This window comes from Fringilla coelebs, assembly GCF_963513975.1.
Source record: "Fringilla coelebs genome assembly, chromosome: 1".
NCBI classification, from domain to species: Eukaryota; Metazoa; Chordata; class Aves; order Passeriformes; family Fringillidae; genus Fringilla; species Fringilla coelebs.
This window is the reverse complement of record NC_140028.1, coordinates 94716902-94731305: the sequence shown is the minus strand read 5'-3', so window position 1 is coordinate 94731305 and position 14404 is coordinate 94716902. Positions and strand designations below refer to the sequence as shown.

The 14404-nt window shown below is 43.9% G+C and overlaps 1 protein-coding gene across 6 annotated transcripts in view; it reads right to left on the bottom strand.

Moving 5' to 3' along the window:
- NFATC1 (nuclear factor of activated T cells 1) overlaps positions 1-14404 on the bottom strand; it is a 110582-nt gene that overhangs the window by 79326 nt on the left and 16852 nt on the right. For all 6 annotated transcript variants that reach the window (XM_084217592.1, XM_084217594.1, XM_084217596.1 and 3 more), the window contains exon 3: positions 11870-12029. In XM_084217592.1, the coding sequence (XP_084073718.1) occupies positions 11870-12029 (160 nt within the window). The remainder of the gene's footprint in view (positions 1-11869; positions 12030-14404) is intronic.

Here is a 14404-nt window from a genome sequence, read left to right as displayed (position 1 = left end):
CTCCACTATTTTCACTGCACTGTCTTGTTCTTTGCCAAGCCTCCCCAACCTGCTTCTATCTCAACTGAGGCTCTTGCAGCCAGCAGTGGGGCTGTGCCAGTTCACATATTTTAAGGTTTTCCTGAAAACTGTGAGGGATTAGAAAATGAGGCTTTGATGTATTCAGGACATGTGCTCAAGATTACTTGTGTACCTAGACGCTAGCACATGTGCCTGCAAGTTGTGGTCTAAATTTGTTTGTCCCTGGAAACTCAAGTTTGCAGCTCTGGGTGGAGTTTGTGTACAAGTCTACAGCTGCATGCCAGTTTGTGGTCAATAACACTCTATAACCTGTATTCAGTAACAAGATTTGAGTCCATATTGAAGAATATTATATCACTGCAGAGTAGTGGCTACAGCACATAAGGCCCACATAATGAAAACAATACCACTGCAAAAGAGGTGGTTGAAAATTAATTTGAAACCCATTTAGGAAATTATTTCAGGATTATTAAGGATTGATTAAAAATACCATCTAGAATTCTTTCTTTTTGTAGCTGCATAGTCTGAGCAATTTTATGAGTTCCAGCACCTATGGGAGAAATTTGCATATTTTATGTAGATTTTAAAAAAAATCTCATATGACAGATACTATCTAAATATTCTTGTATATATAAACAAGACTGATCCATGTTGCACTGTGTTACAACCAGACTAAATACTCTTCACTGAAGAGGAGGTGTTACAAGATCTTAATATGGAATGCCGCAAGAGAAGGCAGGATTTTTTGGGGGTTTTGCCTTTTTTTCAACAAGTGATATCTTCTGTGGACTTCTCTGAGATGAAAAACCAAACTGACCCATACCAGTTATGCTTCCTCAGAACTTCACAACTTTTAGACACACTATTCCTGTTCAATTCTTCAGTAAGAATTTTACAGCTACCCCTTCATGCTTTGCCAATTTCTCTGGTGATTTTGTCCTAGAAATGCAGACACTTGGTACTTATACACAAGTGAGACTATATTAAAACCCACAGCAGGTAGAAAATAATACATCCCAGGGAAGTTTTGTTTTTTGACTCTCCTCATAATCAAAGCTATACACAAAGCACAACGAGGCACAGTAAATAAAGACATTTCACACAGACAAGCACGAAAATCTTCCAAAACAAAGAAAATTAAATTATCTTTCAACTAAAGAACACACTGCAATGAAAGACTAAATGAGCAGTTCTAATTAAAACCATGCTGTGAATCTCCTACTTTCCACCACCACAAAAAATCAGCTAGTATTTGTGCATGTACAGCCACCCTCCAAAACCAGTCAAGCAGCTTTCCATCCAAACAATGCAAGACACGGCAACTCAGAGCTGCAAAACATATTGAAATTATTTCCATAGCAATCATAACAACAAGACTAAGGCCAGGATATGCAGGGAGAGAGGCTGGCAGCAGGAGCTCAGCCCCTCACCAGCCCCAGTGCTTCCTGCTGGTTCCCGGCACTCTGCCTGGAGTACCTGTGCAGCATCCATCCCTTTGCCCCACATCCATCGCCTTGCCCCACGTCCATCCCTTTGCCCCACGTCCATCCCTTTGCCCCACGTCCATCCCCTTGCCCTGTGGCTGCATCCAGCGTCCTGCTGCCCTGTGCATCTGTGCTTGCCTTGGCAATGGTCGGTCTCATCCAAACCAGGCACTTCCATCCCTTCTCCGCCTGTGCTCAGGAGCAGAGCGTTACATCTCGGCGGGCTCATGCAGGAGAGCCAAGGCACTGCTAGTCCCAGGCGCCAGTGAACAAAAGCAGCACCCTGCAAGCCCTGCTCAAGCTTCTTTACCCTGACATGTCACAACCATCTGAGGCTCAGGTGTCTCTGCTTGCAGCACTAAACCAAGCAGCTGCCTCAGGTGAAAACACTAAGAGGGATGAAAAGTCAGGAGTAACCCTCTGTGTGCGAGCTGCACCGGGGCTTCATGCACAGCTCATCTCTGAACAGCTCTCCAGAAACGAAACATGATCTCTCTCCCACCCTGCTCCCTTCTAGCTATTTATCTGTTTGTGCAGTCACGATGTGCTGCGGGCTTCCCAAGCGAGCCAGCGTCCTTCCGTGGGCAGAGAGCCGAGGGGACGGGAACGTGCGGCTTATTAAGCACAGCAAGTGTGGGCATCCATGGCCTGTGCAGAGCATGCATGCTGATAGTGCTGTTTTCATGCTGGCACAGGGACAGCAAGCAGCTAAACAGAGTAGACTTCACTGAACAGTCTAAATTGCAGACTTAGATGACATGAAGAAAGGTACAGTTTGCCCAAAGACAGAGGAAAGTAATGGGAAGATTTTGCACAGTGATGGAGAGCTTGGCTCCAATGTCATCACCCCTGACTTGCTATCCAAGTCAGATAGCAAGACATCCAGTAAAAGCTTCACGGCCATTAGATGTAGACAGGCCCAATGGTGGCAGAACAAAACCAAGAGGCAGTCATCCTGAGGGATCCCAAAATCACAGAGGCTGAAGACAGAGAAAAAGTAGTAGCATTCACCTGAAAACCATCAAAAGGATGTAGCAATATACAGGGAATCTGCAACTGATGCCCAAACAGCATCAGATTTTTAAAAGGGAAGACCCAGTAGGTCTTCTGAAAAGCAGCAAAGAGGCCTGCAAGAACAGAATGCAGCTACTGTAACTTGCTCCCCTTTATCATGCTATTTTTGGGCAGTTCGCAGCCCCACACACTCACGCCTGACACCCAATCTCTTTTAACACCCGTGGTAAGGCAGCGAAAATGTCTTACATCAGATTTTGCAGCTGAGTAACCTGAGTGACAATGCATTGCACAATTATTAATTGCCAGTTAATCAATATATTCTTTCTTGATAGAAAGCTTAAGTACATATTCAACATTTCATCCAACTTTATGAAAGCTTAAGGACGTATTTAAGTACTTGGTTTTACTGTAACAGATCACTTTGCTCCACCTCTCAAACATTTATTCCCCCTCTCATTACACAGAACTGGACCAGCAGTATTTCTAAACGAGCAGGATTGCAAGTGTCAAGGAAGCTGTTCTCCTTCTCAGGAGGACTGTGGGTTTTCACCAGGATTCACATTTGGCTGTAACACCACATTATCAATGTCCCAATGAGCAAAACTCATTGAGGGAGATTTCAGAGTCTGTAACTCCCCAAAAGGTACCCACACTGTGCCTGCAAATGCTGTTTACTGCATTTGAAACCTAGGCAGCAGACTTTTAAATCCCAGTGTGCATAACGTCTGCATGCAAACCAAAAGCAGGAGTTCCTCTGCTTTATTGGGTATTGAAACATTAAAAACAGGTGTTTTAAAAGTGCCTTACAAATCTGTCTGCAACCTATATTATTTTTACCATGTGTAAGTAAACTGATCACTAGCATGTTTCAACTGTTTCAGTGAAAATATGCAACTCCTGATAAACTATTTCTTAAACATGTCAAGGGAAAAGAAAGTTTATTTGATTTCACTGCACTGACAGCATGCAACAAATTTTATTTCTGTGTGTGTATACAGCAGATGCTGTAATGGGTCATCTCCCTTTCATGGCTTGTATCAAAATAGATCTCAAGCTATTCTTCACAAGGAAAGAAATTATAAACCCCTGCTCATAAAGGAAGATGCAATGTACTTTGAGAGAGCAACTTAGTAATTGGACACCATATTTTCCAGTGATTCAGCCTGTTAGTTGAAATAATGACTAATTAAAATGGAAAATCTATATTATAACCATATATACTGATATTCCAGATCACAAAGTGTGTAACAGATGTAATTTTTTACTCTTCTTACATATAAAAATTAGAAAGTATAAAACCAGAAATTCCATTGGAGTTAGGTTGGTGTGAAAGGGATCTGAAATATGAACTGGCCCCCAGTATATCTTGATACAGAATGCAGGCAATATAATTTTCATGATATATGTTTTATGTAATTTGGAGTACCAAGAAAAAAAAAATCATTTGCCCTGAGATATTACTTTTAGGAACAGAGGACAGATGTCTAGTTCCCAAAGCAGACTTGTAAAAAATTAATCGCCTGCCTCATGCAGGTTAGCAGTATTTGGCAGGTAGGTTAGCTCAGCTCATAATGAAGCATCTGGCTCCTGGTAAAGTTGCATTTTAATTTTAACTGTGTTTCATTTCAGATTTTGGGTACATGTTAATGTGCAATAATCTGGCACGTCTGGAGCAGATTTGCTGATTGGTAACTTTGGTGTAAGTCTTCTCAACTGCACCAAAACTAAGTCAAGTGACAACTGTGGTTCATGCCCAGACCACAGCCTCACATATCACCTAACCTCCATGAAAAGTTAATTTAAATCCACTTGTCAACACCTCACCCATCCAGTCTTATTTTCTAAAAAATGGCTAAACTAAGAGTCAGCAAAGCCCTAAGCATGTGCTTGAATTAAGCAGGCTAAGCTATCTGACTTCAGGAGTGCCCCAATATGGCTTTGAATGTAATTTGGTTTGAGTTTGGGCTTTTGTTGTTTTTGGTTTTTTTTTTTTTTTTGTTTTTTTTTTGGTTTTTTTTTAATTTGAGGTCTGCAAGCAAAAGATCTACTCAGGTTGTATTTTTCGTTAGAAAAGTGGGTAGCCATTTCTAGCACTACTGGTAGCCTCTGCCTTCTGATTCTGTGACAGCACAAGAGACATGGCATCTGCAACTTTTAGCAGGAGTGATGCAATATTAAGCACAGGACAAAAAGGGTGGAATGGGCAAGAAAAGGTATCACACTGTAACAGTCAAGGATGAATCCTGATTCATCGCTGAAAAGTAGTAATACCCATTTTAGAGGTACGCTTCCAAAATTATGATTAATTGCTCTTTTAGACCACATGCAGAAAATGCCCTCTGTCCACAAGGAAAACAGTTCACTGAGTCAAAAGGATGCAGCAGAAGGCCTGAGGAAAAGTAAATCAGAGAGGAATCAGAGAGGACTACTACACTTGTGTTCTGGCTTTCTTGACATTGCAGAGACTTCTATCACGCTGGTTGTAGAACTCGGGGTGCATGTGCTGCTGGTTACCAAAACCAGACTGATGGGGAGAAGAAAGGATGGCTCTGCAAGCAGTGCTGGAGGTAAAGATGATTCCTCTGCCTCCCCTCTAATCTAGAAGGTCTTTGCCATATCAACTGCCCCCAGAGGCCAGCTAGAAGACACCCCACACAGTGACAGCAATGCCACTGACTACTTTATTGCGGAAAAGAAGACAGAAAGGAAACCAGGAGAGGCCAATGAAAAGGACAATCGGGAGCTGATGTCATCACCCCCTTTCCCAAGGGATGGAGACAGCACCAGCAGAGGAATGTGAAGGCTTTCCATCCTCTCCTCCCTCAAGGCCATAAGCAACTTCTGCTTTGCCTGCAGCCACAGAGCCCAAACTGAAGGCAAGCCTAGGGCTGAAGCCTTGAGACTGGAAAGCCAGATTGAACATCTCAGCATCGTAACAGCCGGGATATGTACTGTGGCGTCCATCATGCTGAGCGTGGGCGAGGTATCATTTTTAACAGAGAGCAAAGTGCGTCCCCCAAGCACTGGCTGATGGAAACTTCATTTTTCATTTGTAAAGGGCCGTTGCACCAAACAGCAGAGGCCTGTCCCCCGGATGGCTCATAAATCAGAACTGAAGTTGCATTTTCAGGGTCATGAAATCTTCTCCAGCTGACAGCAGCACACTTTCCAGGACAGCTCCCTTCTGGACTTACTCCTCCTCAGGGAGGCCACAAGCTAGTGATACAGCTGTGCTTGTGGAGCTGCTCTGTGGGACCAACTTCATGTGAGCCCCAAAAATGAGAAACTTTCTCCTTTCCAAAACACACTCTCCTAATAAAAAAACACCCAACAACTGTGATGAAAAGCTTTCAATGGGCATTCTTCCATTTGCTGGATTTATAGAAGCAATAGCAGCCTTAAAACATCTGCCAAATCATTCTACTTTTCAGTTTTGATTATCTGTCTGCTAGTTTGAGGTTTTGCTTTAACTACACAGATGCAAGAAGTGAGAAAGCTATTCAGCTCAGATTTACTCTTAAGAAGTACCGGCTGTCTAAAACAAGGCTATAAAGTTCCCTGTCTGGTTTGTTGTGATTGCATGGCTTTGTGCTATTAATTGCAACCTGGCTAACAGGTGCTTGCCAATGTCTTTATATGCCCACCATAAGGAAGGATTATACTTCCATCTGAACAAAACAGTGATGCTGCCTTCTAAAAAGGAGCTAAGAGCAGCACAGAGAGGAAGTCCACTGTGGCATGATGAGTTGAATCACTGCTTACTAATGAGAATATGCCCTCTGCTCTGCCCTGATATACTCAGAGAGGGAAGGGGGAAGTAGCTAACACTATTTTTTCCACATCCAGTCCTCTTGCTCAGGTGTCAGATGGCCATGAGCTGGACCCACAAGGGACTCCTTTTTCTTTCTAATTCCCTTGACTCACTCAGCAATGGTGGCAGTTTTGTTTTTTAAAACAAACTTGCAGCAGTGGGGACCCCTATCAAGAAAAGCACTTATGAACACACTGCAGGTCCCATATGATGGGACTCTCCATGGGTTCACTCTTGCTGTGCAGCACCACAGCACTGCTGCAAAGAACTTGGCCTGCTCTCTCTGGAAGAGCCTCCCTCTTGGCTTCCTAATACCTTCATCTTTCTCTCATCAGAGGTGAACAGCTCTTTCCAGTCTTTTCCTTTAGCTCTTCAGTTCTCTCTTGTTCCCAAGAGAGGACTGTCTGACCTCACGCTGTTGGCTGTGTGTGAAGCCATGGTATGAGAGGTGCTGATTAGAGTGTGATGGCCCCTGAAGTTACACTGCTTTGTCAACAAGGCTTTCTATTCCCCAAGGGGTTTGCAAAAGGTATTCATTGCTCATAGGTCTGAAGATGAAAGGGCTCTGGTAGATAGCTGTGGTGGCCAGTACCTGCACTGGGACTTTGTGCTTGTTAATCAAAAGCAACAAAACCAACTGATCCATGGGAAGCAAACAATAAGACACTCCACGTGTTGCTGAGATGCACAAATCACTCAGGGGCATGTTGGTGCCTAATTATGGTGATGAGGAAATGTACAAAAAATACCGAGGCAGTGAGTGACATAGAGGAGAATCTGACACTTGTTAGTCATAAGGGGATTTAAAAATCAGCGTATGCCTCAAGGCCTTTGAAAATCAGACCTGAAATGCCTAGAGATCTTGTCAAGAAAGGACACAGATGATTCTTGAGCAAATGTCCCAGCATAAACAATATTTTCACTATGTAAATCATTGTGTTTTACCTGTAAAATGAGGGAGTTCCAACAGTTCAGTTCTGCACAGGCTCAGATGAAATTTTGTGTTGGAGCACAGGAGCCAAACACAACCTCTACCCTCTCACTCTATGAGATACAGTGAAAGGCAAGACGGCATTCACTGTATATTCCATAATAATTTTTCAAGAGGAAAACAAATTCTGGATAGTACTGGTTACTTAGATAAAAAGAAAAACCCCTACAACTCAGTTTCTCTCCTTTTTCTAACCAATTTATCTACTTCATGTCAGGAGTGATCTTGAAGAGAATTCATGGCATATTTTGTGTCAAAAAGTTTAATAATAGTCATGGCTTTTAAAAGTGCTTACTAGACTACTCCGTGCATTTGAATATTTTCTTTCACTGTTGAGTACAATCTTCTATGGGAGTACATCATTCCCTTTAATTAAACATTCTTGAGTATTTGGATTTTATCTCATAGATACACCACACCCTGCTTGTAAAAATTCCATCTCAGGCAGTCAAAGTGCTTGACTTATTTCAAAGATGAGTTATTAATTAGAATATCTACAGACCATGTATTTATAATGTGGTGCCATCCCTCCCTGGGGAGCCCAAACTTTTATCTGCTGCATTACTTACCTGCAGCTGAAACAGAGCCATTACTGGCTGGAATGCAAACCCCATCTTGTGCAACTCCTCACCACTACTCTCAAAATGAAGAATTGTGAGATAGGTCCAAATGGAGGACATTTTTAAGGTGTTCTGGATGTAAACCCCTTGAATTAAATTCACCTCACTTAAAATGTGTCTGTAGCTATGTAATGTTGTGGGTTTCCTAACTAACCCATTCGCTTTATTTTGCTTTGTTTGAAAAATCCTCATCCAAGCCACAAACTCTTGAGACGGAGTAGGTGCCAGCAGGATGGTAACAGACAGGATTTTGCTCCTCAGAGTGGTCCCAGGTTTAATGGTCACCTGACACAATATGCAGCTTCCCAAAGCCTGGTGCCAGCCAGGGCACCATCCCTGTTCTGACTCAGAGGTGGGAGTATTCCTGTCTAAAATCACCAAAGGCAACAGCAACTTGCAAAATACTTCCCCAAGCCAAGGGGTGAAAGCCAGTGCCAGCCGTGAGCTCACCAGCACCGCTCCCCAGCACCACTCGCTTGCCAATCCTCTGCGGCATTTTTAGCTCGCCAGGCGCGCCGGCTCATCCCACTCTCCAAACGTTTAGCAATCAGGAATAGCGATAGCTCGGAGCTGCCATGGCAGCCAAACACCCAAACAGGCAAAAGCAAAATGTGAGAGAGAGGAATATTGTGTTACCAGGCTCATGAGCCTTCACAGGCAACTTGCAGCACTCCAAACCATATCATTCCTAAGTGCAGTGGGGAAGGTGCTGCCATTTCACAGAAGGAAATCCACAGGAAATCCTGCTGGCTGAAATATGCTTGGGAGATGGCACGCGGGAGCTTCCAGTGAGCAAGTCCCATACATGATTCAGAGATGATAAGGAGCAAGTGGTAGACAGAAGTGCTGCCACAGGCAGTCCCCAGCATGCAGCAGGCTTGCCTGTGCATGGGGCAGTATGAGCTCCTGAGGCAGCCTGCCACGCTCAGCTCTGCCTGCCCCTCGCCATGCTCAGGTTTGGGAGAGAAGAGCAGTCTCATACAGCGGCGGCATTGCACACAGAGCCAGCTCCTCAGCTGTACATGGGGCCTTCTCCAGCTGCACAGAAAAGTCACCAAACTGAAGGAGCCAAGGAAAAAATTGGCCCCCAAGCTTGGTCTTTCTGTCATACCCTGCCCTCTGCCCTCCTATGCTACTACTCTAATCATCCAGCATACTTGCCTCAGAAACCTTTGATCCTTAGACATTCCACCTCCTAAAAGAAGAGATGGATCAGCAGCAAGGAAGCTAATGTTGCCTGGGAAAAATAGATAAACCTGCTCTGGCTACAGAGAAAGCAACCTCCTGGCAATTTTGCTTGGGAACCATGCCATGAACAGTGGATGTTTTTTGGATTTACTTCTCCTCTGCCTTAGCATGCCCAACAGATTTGTGGAGGTATTAAAGTGAGAACATCTACTTTGTGAAGCAAGATGCCAGTGCGAGGGGGTTTGAAACAAAGAGAGAAAAACAGAGAGAGGAGAAAGACTTCATCCATATTCTCCTCTTGTTGAAGATAAAGGGAGAAGAGCTTTAACAACAGAAGAATGAAAGCAAGTTTCCCTAAGTACTGACATAAGAAAGACCTGGTGGTCAACATGGGAAAAATGTAACAGAAAAAGGTAGTACAAGAGGTCGAAGCAGTTTTATGAGCGTTTTCCCTGAGTCAACAGTATAGAAAACACCGGAAATATTAAAGAGCTAAAAGCTTGATCCAAAATCTGTCTCCTGAAGACACTCAGGTTCTGTTTGAACTTACATCTGGGTCTGAACTTCAAAACTTGGGCTCCTTTCTGTGTAACCCAGTGGGATGAATCAAACCTGATCCGAACCATCTGGAAACCTGTTGATGCTTCAGAGATGCATTTTTCAGGTTCTGCCAGTCACCAATTTAACAGAAAATACTCCCTAGATTTCCTTCTCTTCCATTTATTTATACATACTTTTTTTTTCAGGTACTTATTTATTTTTAAGTACTTACTATTTGTCTTACAAAAATTATTTATAAACACTTCTTTTCTTTTTGGAAGTACTTTTAATCCATCCATCTACTCAACTGTGGTCTAAGTCAGAGCTTTTGTGCATTTCTTCAAACAGCTGGCCATGGTGGCCATGTCAGCACAGAAAAGCTTTTTCTGCATCTCTTTATGTTTCTGTTCTTTTTGGAGAAACGGATGTTTGGGTTGTAATAAAAGGACTGAAAAATACATTAATCCTTATTAAGCCAGTAGAGCCAATTGACAGGGCTGGGACTGTCTGCTTCCTCTGCTCTCCCTTCATGGCCTTCTATAATCTCATCTCATCTCATCTCATCTCATCTCATCTCATCTCATCTCATCTCATCTCATCTCATCTCATCTCATCTCATCTCCCTCTCCCTCTCCCTCTCCCTCTCCCTCTCCCTCTCCCTCTCCCTCTCCCTCTCCCCTCCTCTCCTCTCCCCTCCCCTTGGACACTTGTTTGTGTTTGGAAGCAGCATGCTCCCTCCTGACAGACTGGGACAGGGGATAAGAGGGGAAATGTCTGGACACATTTAGTCCAATTAAATATTGGCATCACATTCAGTCTTTCCAAAATGCACGTAAAAAACTTTAAGTGCCAAGCTGGCCATTGCAAATTGATACCTCCACATTTGCATTTCCTTGCATCAAGCCACAAACAGAGGAGGCATTAATTGTAAACAAGCATGTCTGCCACATGCCCCTCTTTAATATCATTCACAAATGTTCTGCTAAAACTTTTCAACTTCCAGCAGACAGCTTCCATAATCCCATGTCACTGACAAGTTCTGGCAGAGCTAAAGTGTGTTTGCTGCCGACAGCTCCCCTCACTTTCCTTTTCCAGCTGTGGCAGCAGCACACATTTACACAGCAGCATTCTCTGCCCAGCGTCATCCCAGCCTCCCACCGTTCCTTCCACAGACGTGTTTGCTAACAGGGGCTTACAGTAAATAAACAAACATGCACAGCCCTGCACGTGTGGTCCGTACATCATCTTGAGCCATCTGGGCTTTCAACAAGCCACTGCTCCTGCAGCGTGGCTTGTGGCACAAGCCCAAGTCGTGCGAACATGGCAGCAGTGCCCTGGCATCCATGGGTCCTGTGGCATCCGGGCAGCGATAAAACCTGGGCTCTGCTGCACAGAGGAACACAGCCCTGATGGGTAGCACTGGGAGTTTCACTTCTGGGTGAGAAAGCAGCAGCTGAGGACGGACAGGCAGTCTCCCACTCTCTCCCACTACTTTTTCTCTTTTTTGTTTTAAACAACCAAACCTTGTTCTTCCTACTCTTGAGCGAAGCCCTTTAAAAATGAATGAGACTACTCATATAAACGAATTAAGGGTCAGTTTAGAGTGTTATTAAATTAAATTCTTTATACAGAGTAACTAAAGAGCTTGGTGGAATTCATGAAACTAGATTCAGATCTCAGATGCTTTCCAGAGCAGCTGGAAGGGTTTTAGAAACTGAACAGAAGAAACTCTAAAAGCCTTTGCTCAGAACTCACTGCAACATCCAAACCAGCGACATACTTCTACATTACTGCTACAGCTCTGCACTCCAACATGCATTCACAGATCTGATTAGATCCAACTGCCAGTTAAGGACTAAATGTACTGAGGTATGTCCCCAGCTGATTTCAGTATAAACTGAATAAACAGTATAAAGTCTGGAGTGTGACTGCACTAGTAGTTCCATGGTCACCTGAACACTTGCTGAGCCCTAAACAGACAGAGCAGCAATCCACCCTGTATTCACATTGCTCTTGCATTGTTTTAACCAAAGGCTTGGTCCACCCAGTTTAAAATGCAGTCTAAGGAGGGGTCACATGCAGAAATTTTTGAGGACAGGAAAAATCTCCCATTACTTTTTGGTTTTAGAGAAGAAACGGCACTCGCCACAGAGCACTGAGATGAACAACCTGTGCTGCTGGTTACACGATTTGGTACCTGCACAATGGGGTGGCCCCCCGCAGATGCTTTCACAGCCCCTCGACTGCCTTCTGTCTCGTAATGAGCTCGGTGGTGGGATTTCGGCTGCACTTCAATGCGCAGTTCGTAAGGTCCTGAGTGAGATGGCAGCTGCCAATCCAGAGCAGGCAGGGATGGGCTACAATGGAAAGGAAAACAGATTAAAAATTAACATCAAGTACACTATCACAAATCACAAGCAGCCAGCACTATTACTTTAGACACCGAGTCTCGCAGTTCATCCTTCACCATCTTACAGTTAAAATTTAATCGATAAGGATAATGTCATGACATAAGTAATTTAGAAGGTATTGGATATTTTAGGAAGATTTATGGGTCGAGCATATCTGTTGGCCCAGATGCTATCTGATTTGTATCCAAAAGTGAAAATTTTTAAGACATGGATTACAAATATCATCTATATTAACTCTCAAAGCAAAATGAAAAAGGCAGAAAGACACGGGGGAGTTTTAGGAAGACGATTTCTGCTTTGAAAATGAATGCCAAACTGGTTTGGCATTTAATGAATCTAATGGTTTCAACAAATCTGCTCTGTTTACAGGGAGTGGAAAGAATTAAAAAAAGCTATTTCCCTGCTTCACTCCCAATACAAAGCATGTCTGAGAGCCTCGAAGCAAAGCTGATCTCTTTTGGGTTAATGTACTGCAAAGGAGAAAACTCTGAAGTCAGAACTTGCTTATGAATCCTATTGATGGTGATGAGCAAGCCTACAGAACATGCAGCTCACTCTTCTGGCTCAACACTGACTCTACAATTAACTAAAATACTAAGCACCTATTACCATCAAGCAGCCTGACAGCATGCAATGGTGGGGAAGTGAGATTCTTAGAAACCCTCTTCCAGTGTAAAACCACACTTGAAAATAGCTGGGAGACCTCTAAGAAAAGCCAAGTTGAAGCTTTGAAAGAAAAGAAACAAGAACAGTAGAAACAGCAACCCTGAGACAGACTGACCAATCTTAAAATTGAAGCAATAAGCTTTACAACTAAAACACTAATATCACGTCCACACTATCTTCTTTCCTTTGGTGAATTTTCTTCACTGAGTGCCCTTCAAAAGTCTTTGCAAGTAGTTAAACAGCCCAACTGCAACACACTCCCCTGCCCTTTTACGTGAAACTTTATTACTTCTCCCATCAGCCTGGAGAAGATAACCAGCAAGCAGAAAATCGTGGCCCTTTGTAGGTGCTGTGGGCCAGGGCTCTCTGGCACTGTGAGAGGACTTGTGCCACCACAGCCCGCAGGTAAGGGCTCACCAGCCCTCCCCAGCCTGGAAGGAGGCCAGGAACTGGGGATTTACTGGATTCTTGTCTCACTGCTGCAGTCCAGGAGCAAGGATAGTCTGAGCAGCAGAGACCACAGCTGAAATCTTTCCTTTCCCTGTGAGCGGCCTGAATGGGAAAGGATGTGCAAGATCTTCCACACTGGATGCATATACTACAAACACATGTTCAGCTGGAGGCTGGATACTCCATGTTAGCATCCCAGTGATCCACACTCTGTGCACTTGGATATTCTACAAGCACTACAGCTCTCAGCATCCCTGCTGGCTCCCTGGCAGGACAGGACTTCTACCACTAGCACGGGCACTTTTTTGCTTTGCTTTTGGGTTTTTGAGTGCTTCCCCAGCCTGTATCAGGAGCATATTGAACTCACATCTGTTACTACCTGTGTGTGTATGCACTGCTGAGACTTTAGGTGGTGCTAAATTTCCCTACATTATCCTTCTTCATTTTTTACAAGTCTGAACCACGTATCTGCATGGCTATGGACACACACTATACACATTACAGAGGTCAGCTGGAGTCCCATCCTGGGTGAGGACCAGGATCACCTTTGCTCCCTGGGCACCTCCTGCTGTTCCAGGAGAGCTCAGTGGCAAGTTGCAGGCTCCAAACATCAAGGTATTCTGTTCTCCAGCCTTTAGGACACAGAGCCAAATAACAGAAAGAAAAGGAAGTATCCATCCCAGCTCACCTTAAGTGGAAGCTTATCTAAAAGAAAGTTGTCTCTGCAGGTTCTGAGCTTCCATGAACATCTGGAGTCAGGAGAAGCCGGGGGGCACCCTCTCCACTGGCAAGATCCTGCCAGGGACAAACTCTGACCTTTCCTTCTGCCCCTCCACACATGGAAGCCCTGCCTCAGATACCGGCAGGATGTTGCACTTTCTGAGCTCCTGTCCAAGCCTCTCCCCCAAAATGGCCAGGGCCCTCTCTGGAGGTGAGGGGAAGCTCTTCTGCTACTACAGACTCATACAAGGAAAGAAGAGACAGCATAAAATTACGGACAGATGGCCATTGTATGTAGCCACTGCTCTCTGCCTAGCACTTTAGGTACACATATTTTAGTCTGAAAAACAAAAAAAAAATCTGGATGAAGCATATTTGAGTAATGATAAATGACAAAGAGTAGAGCAAAACAGCTGTGTCTCTCCTGGTGATGATCAGCACACATTTTTAAACAGATGTTTCTGGTTTTAAGTAAATTCTCACTT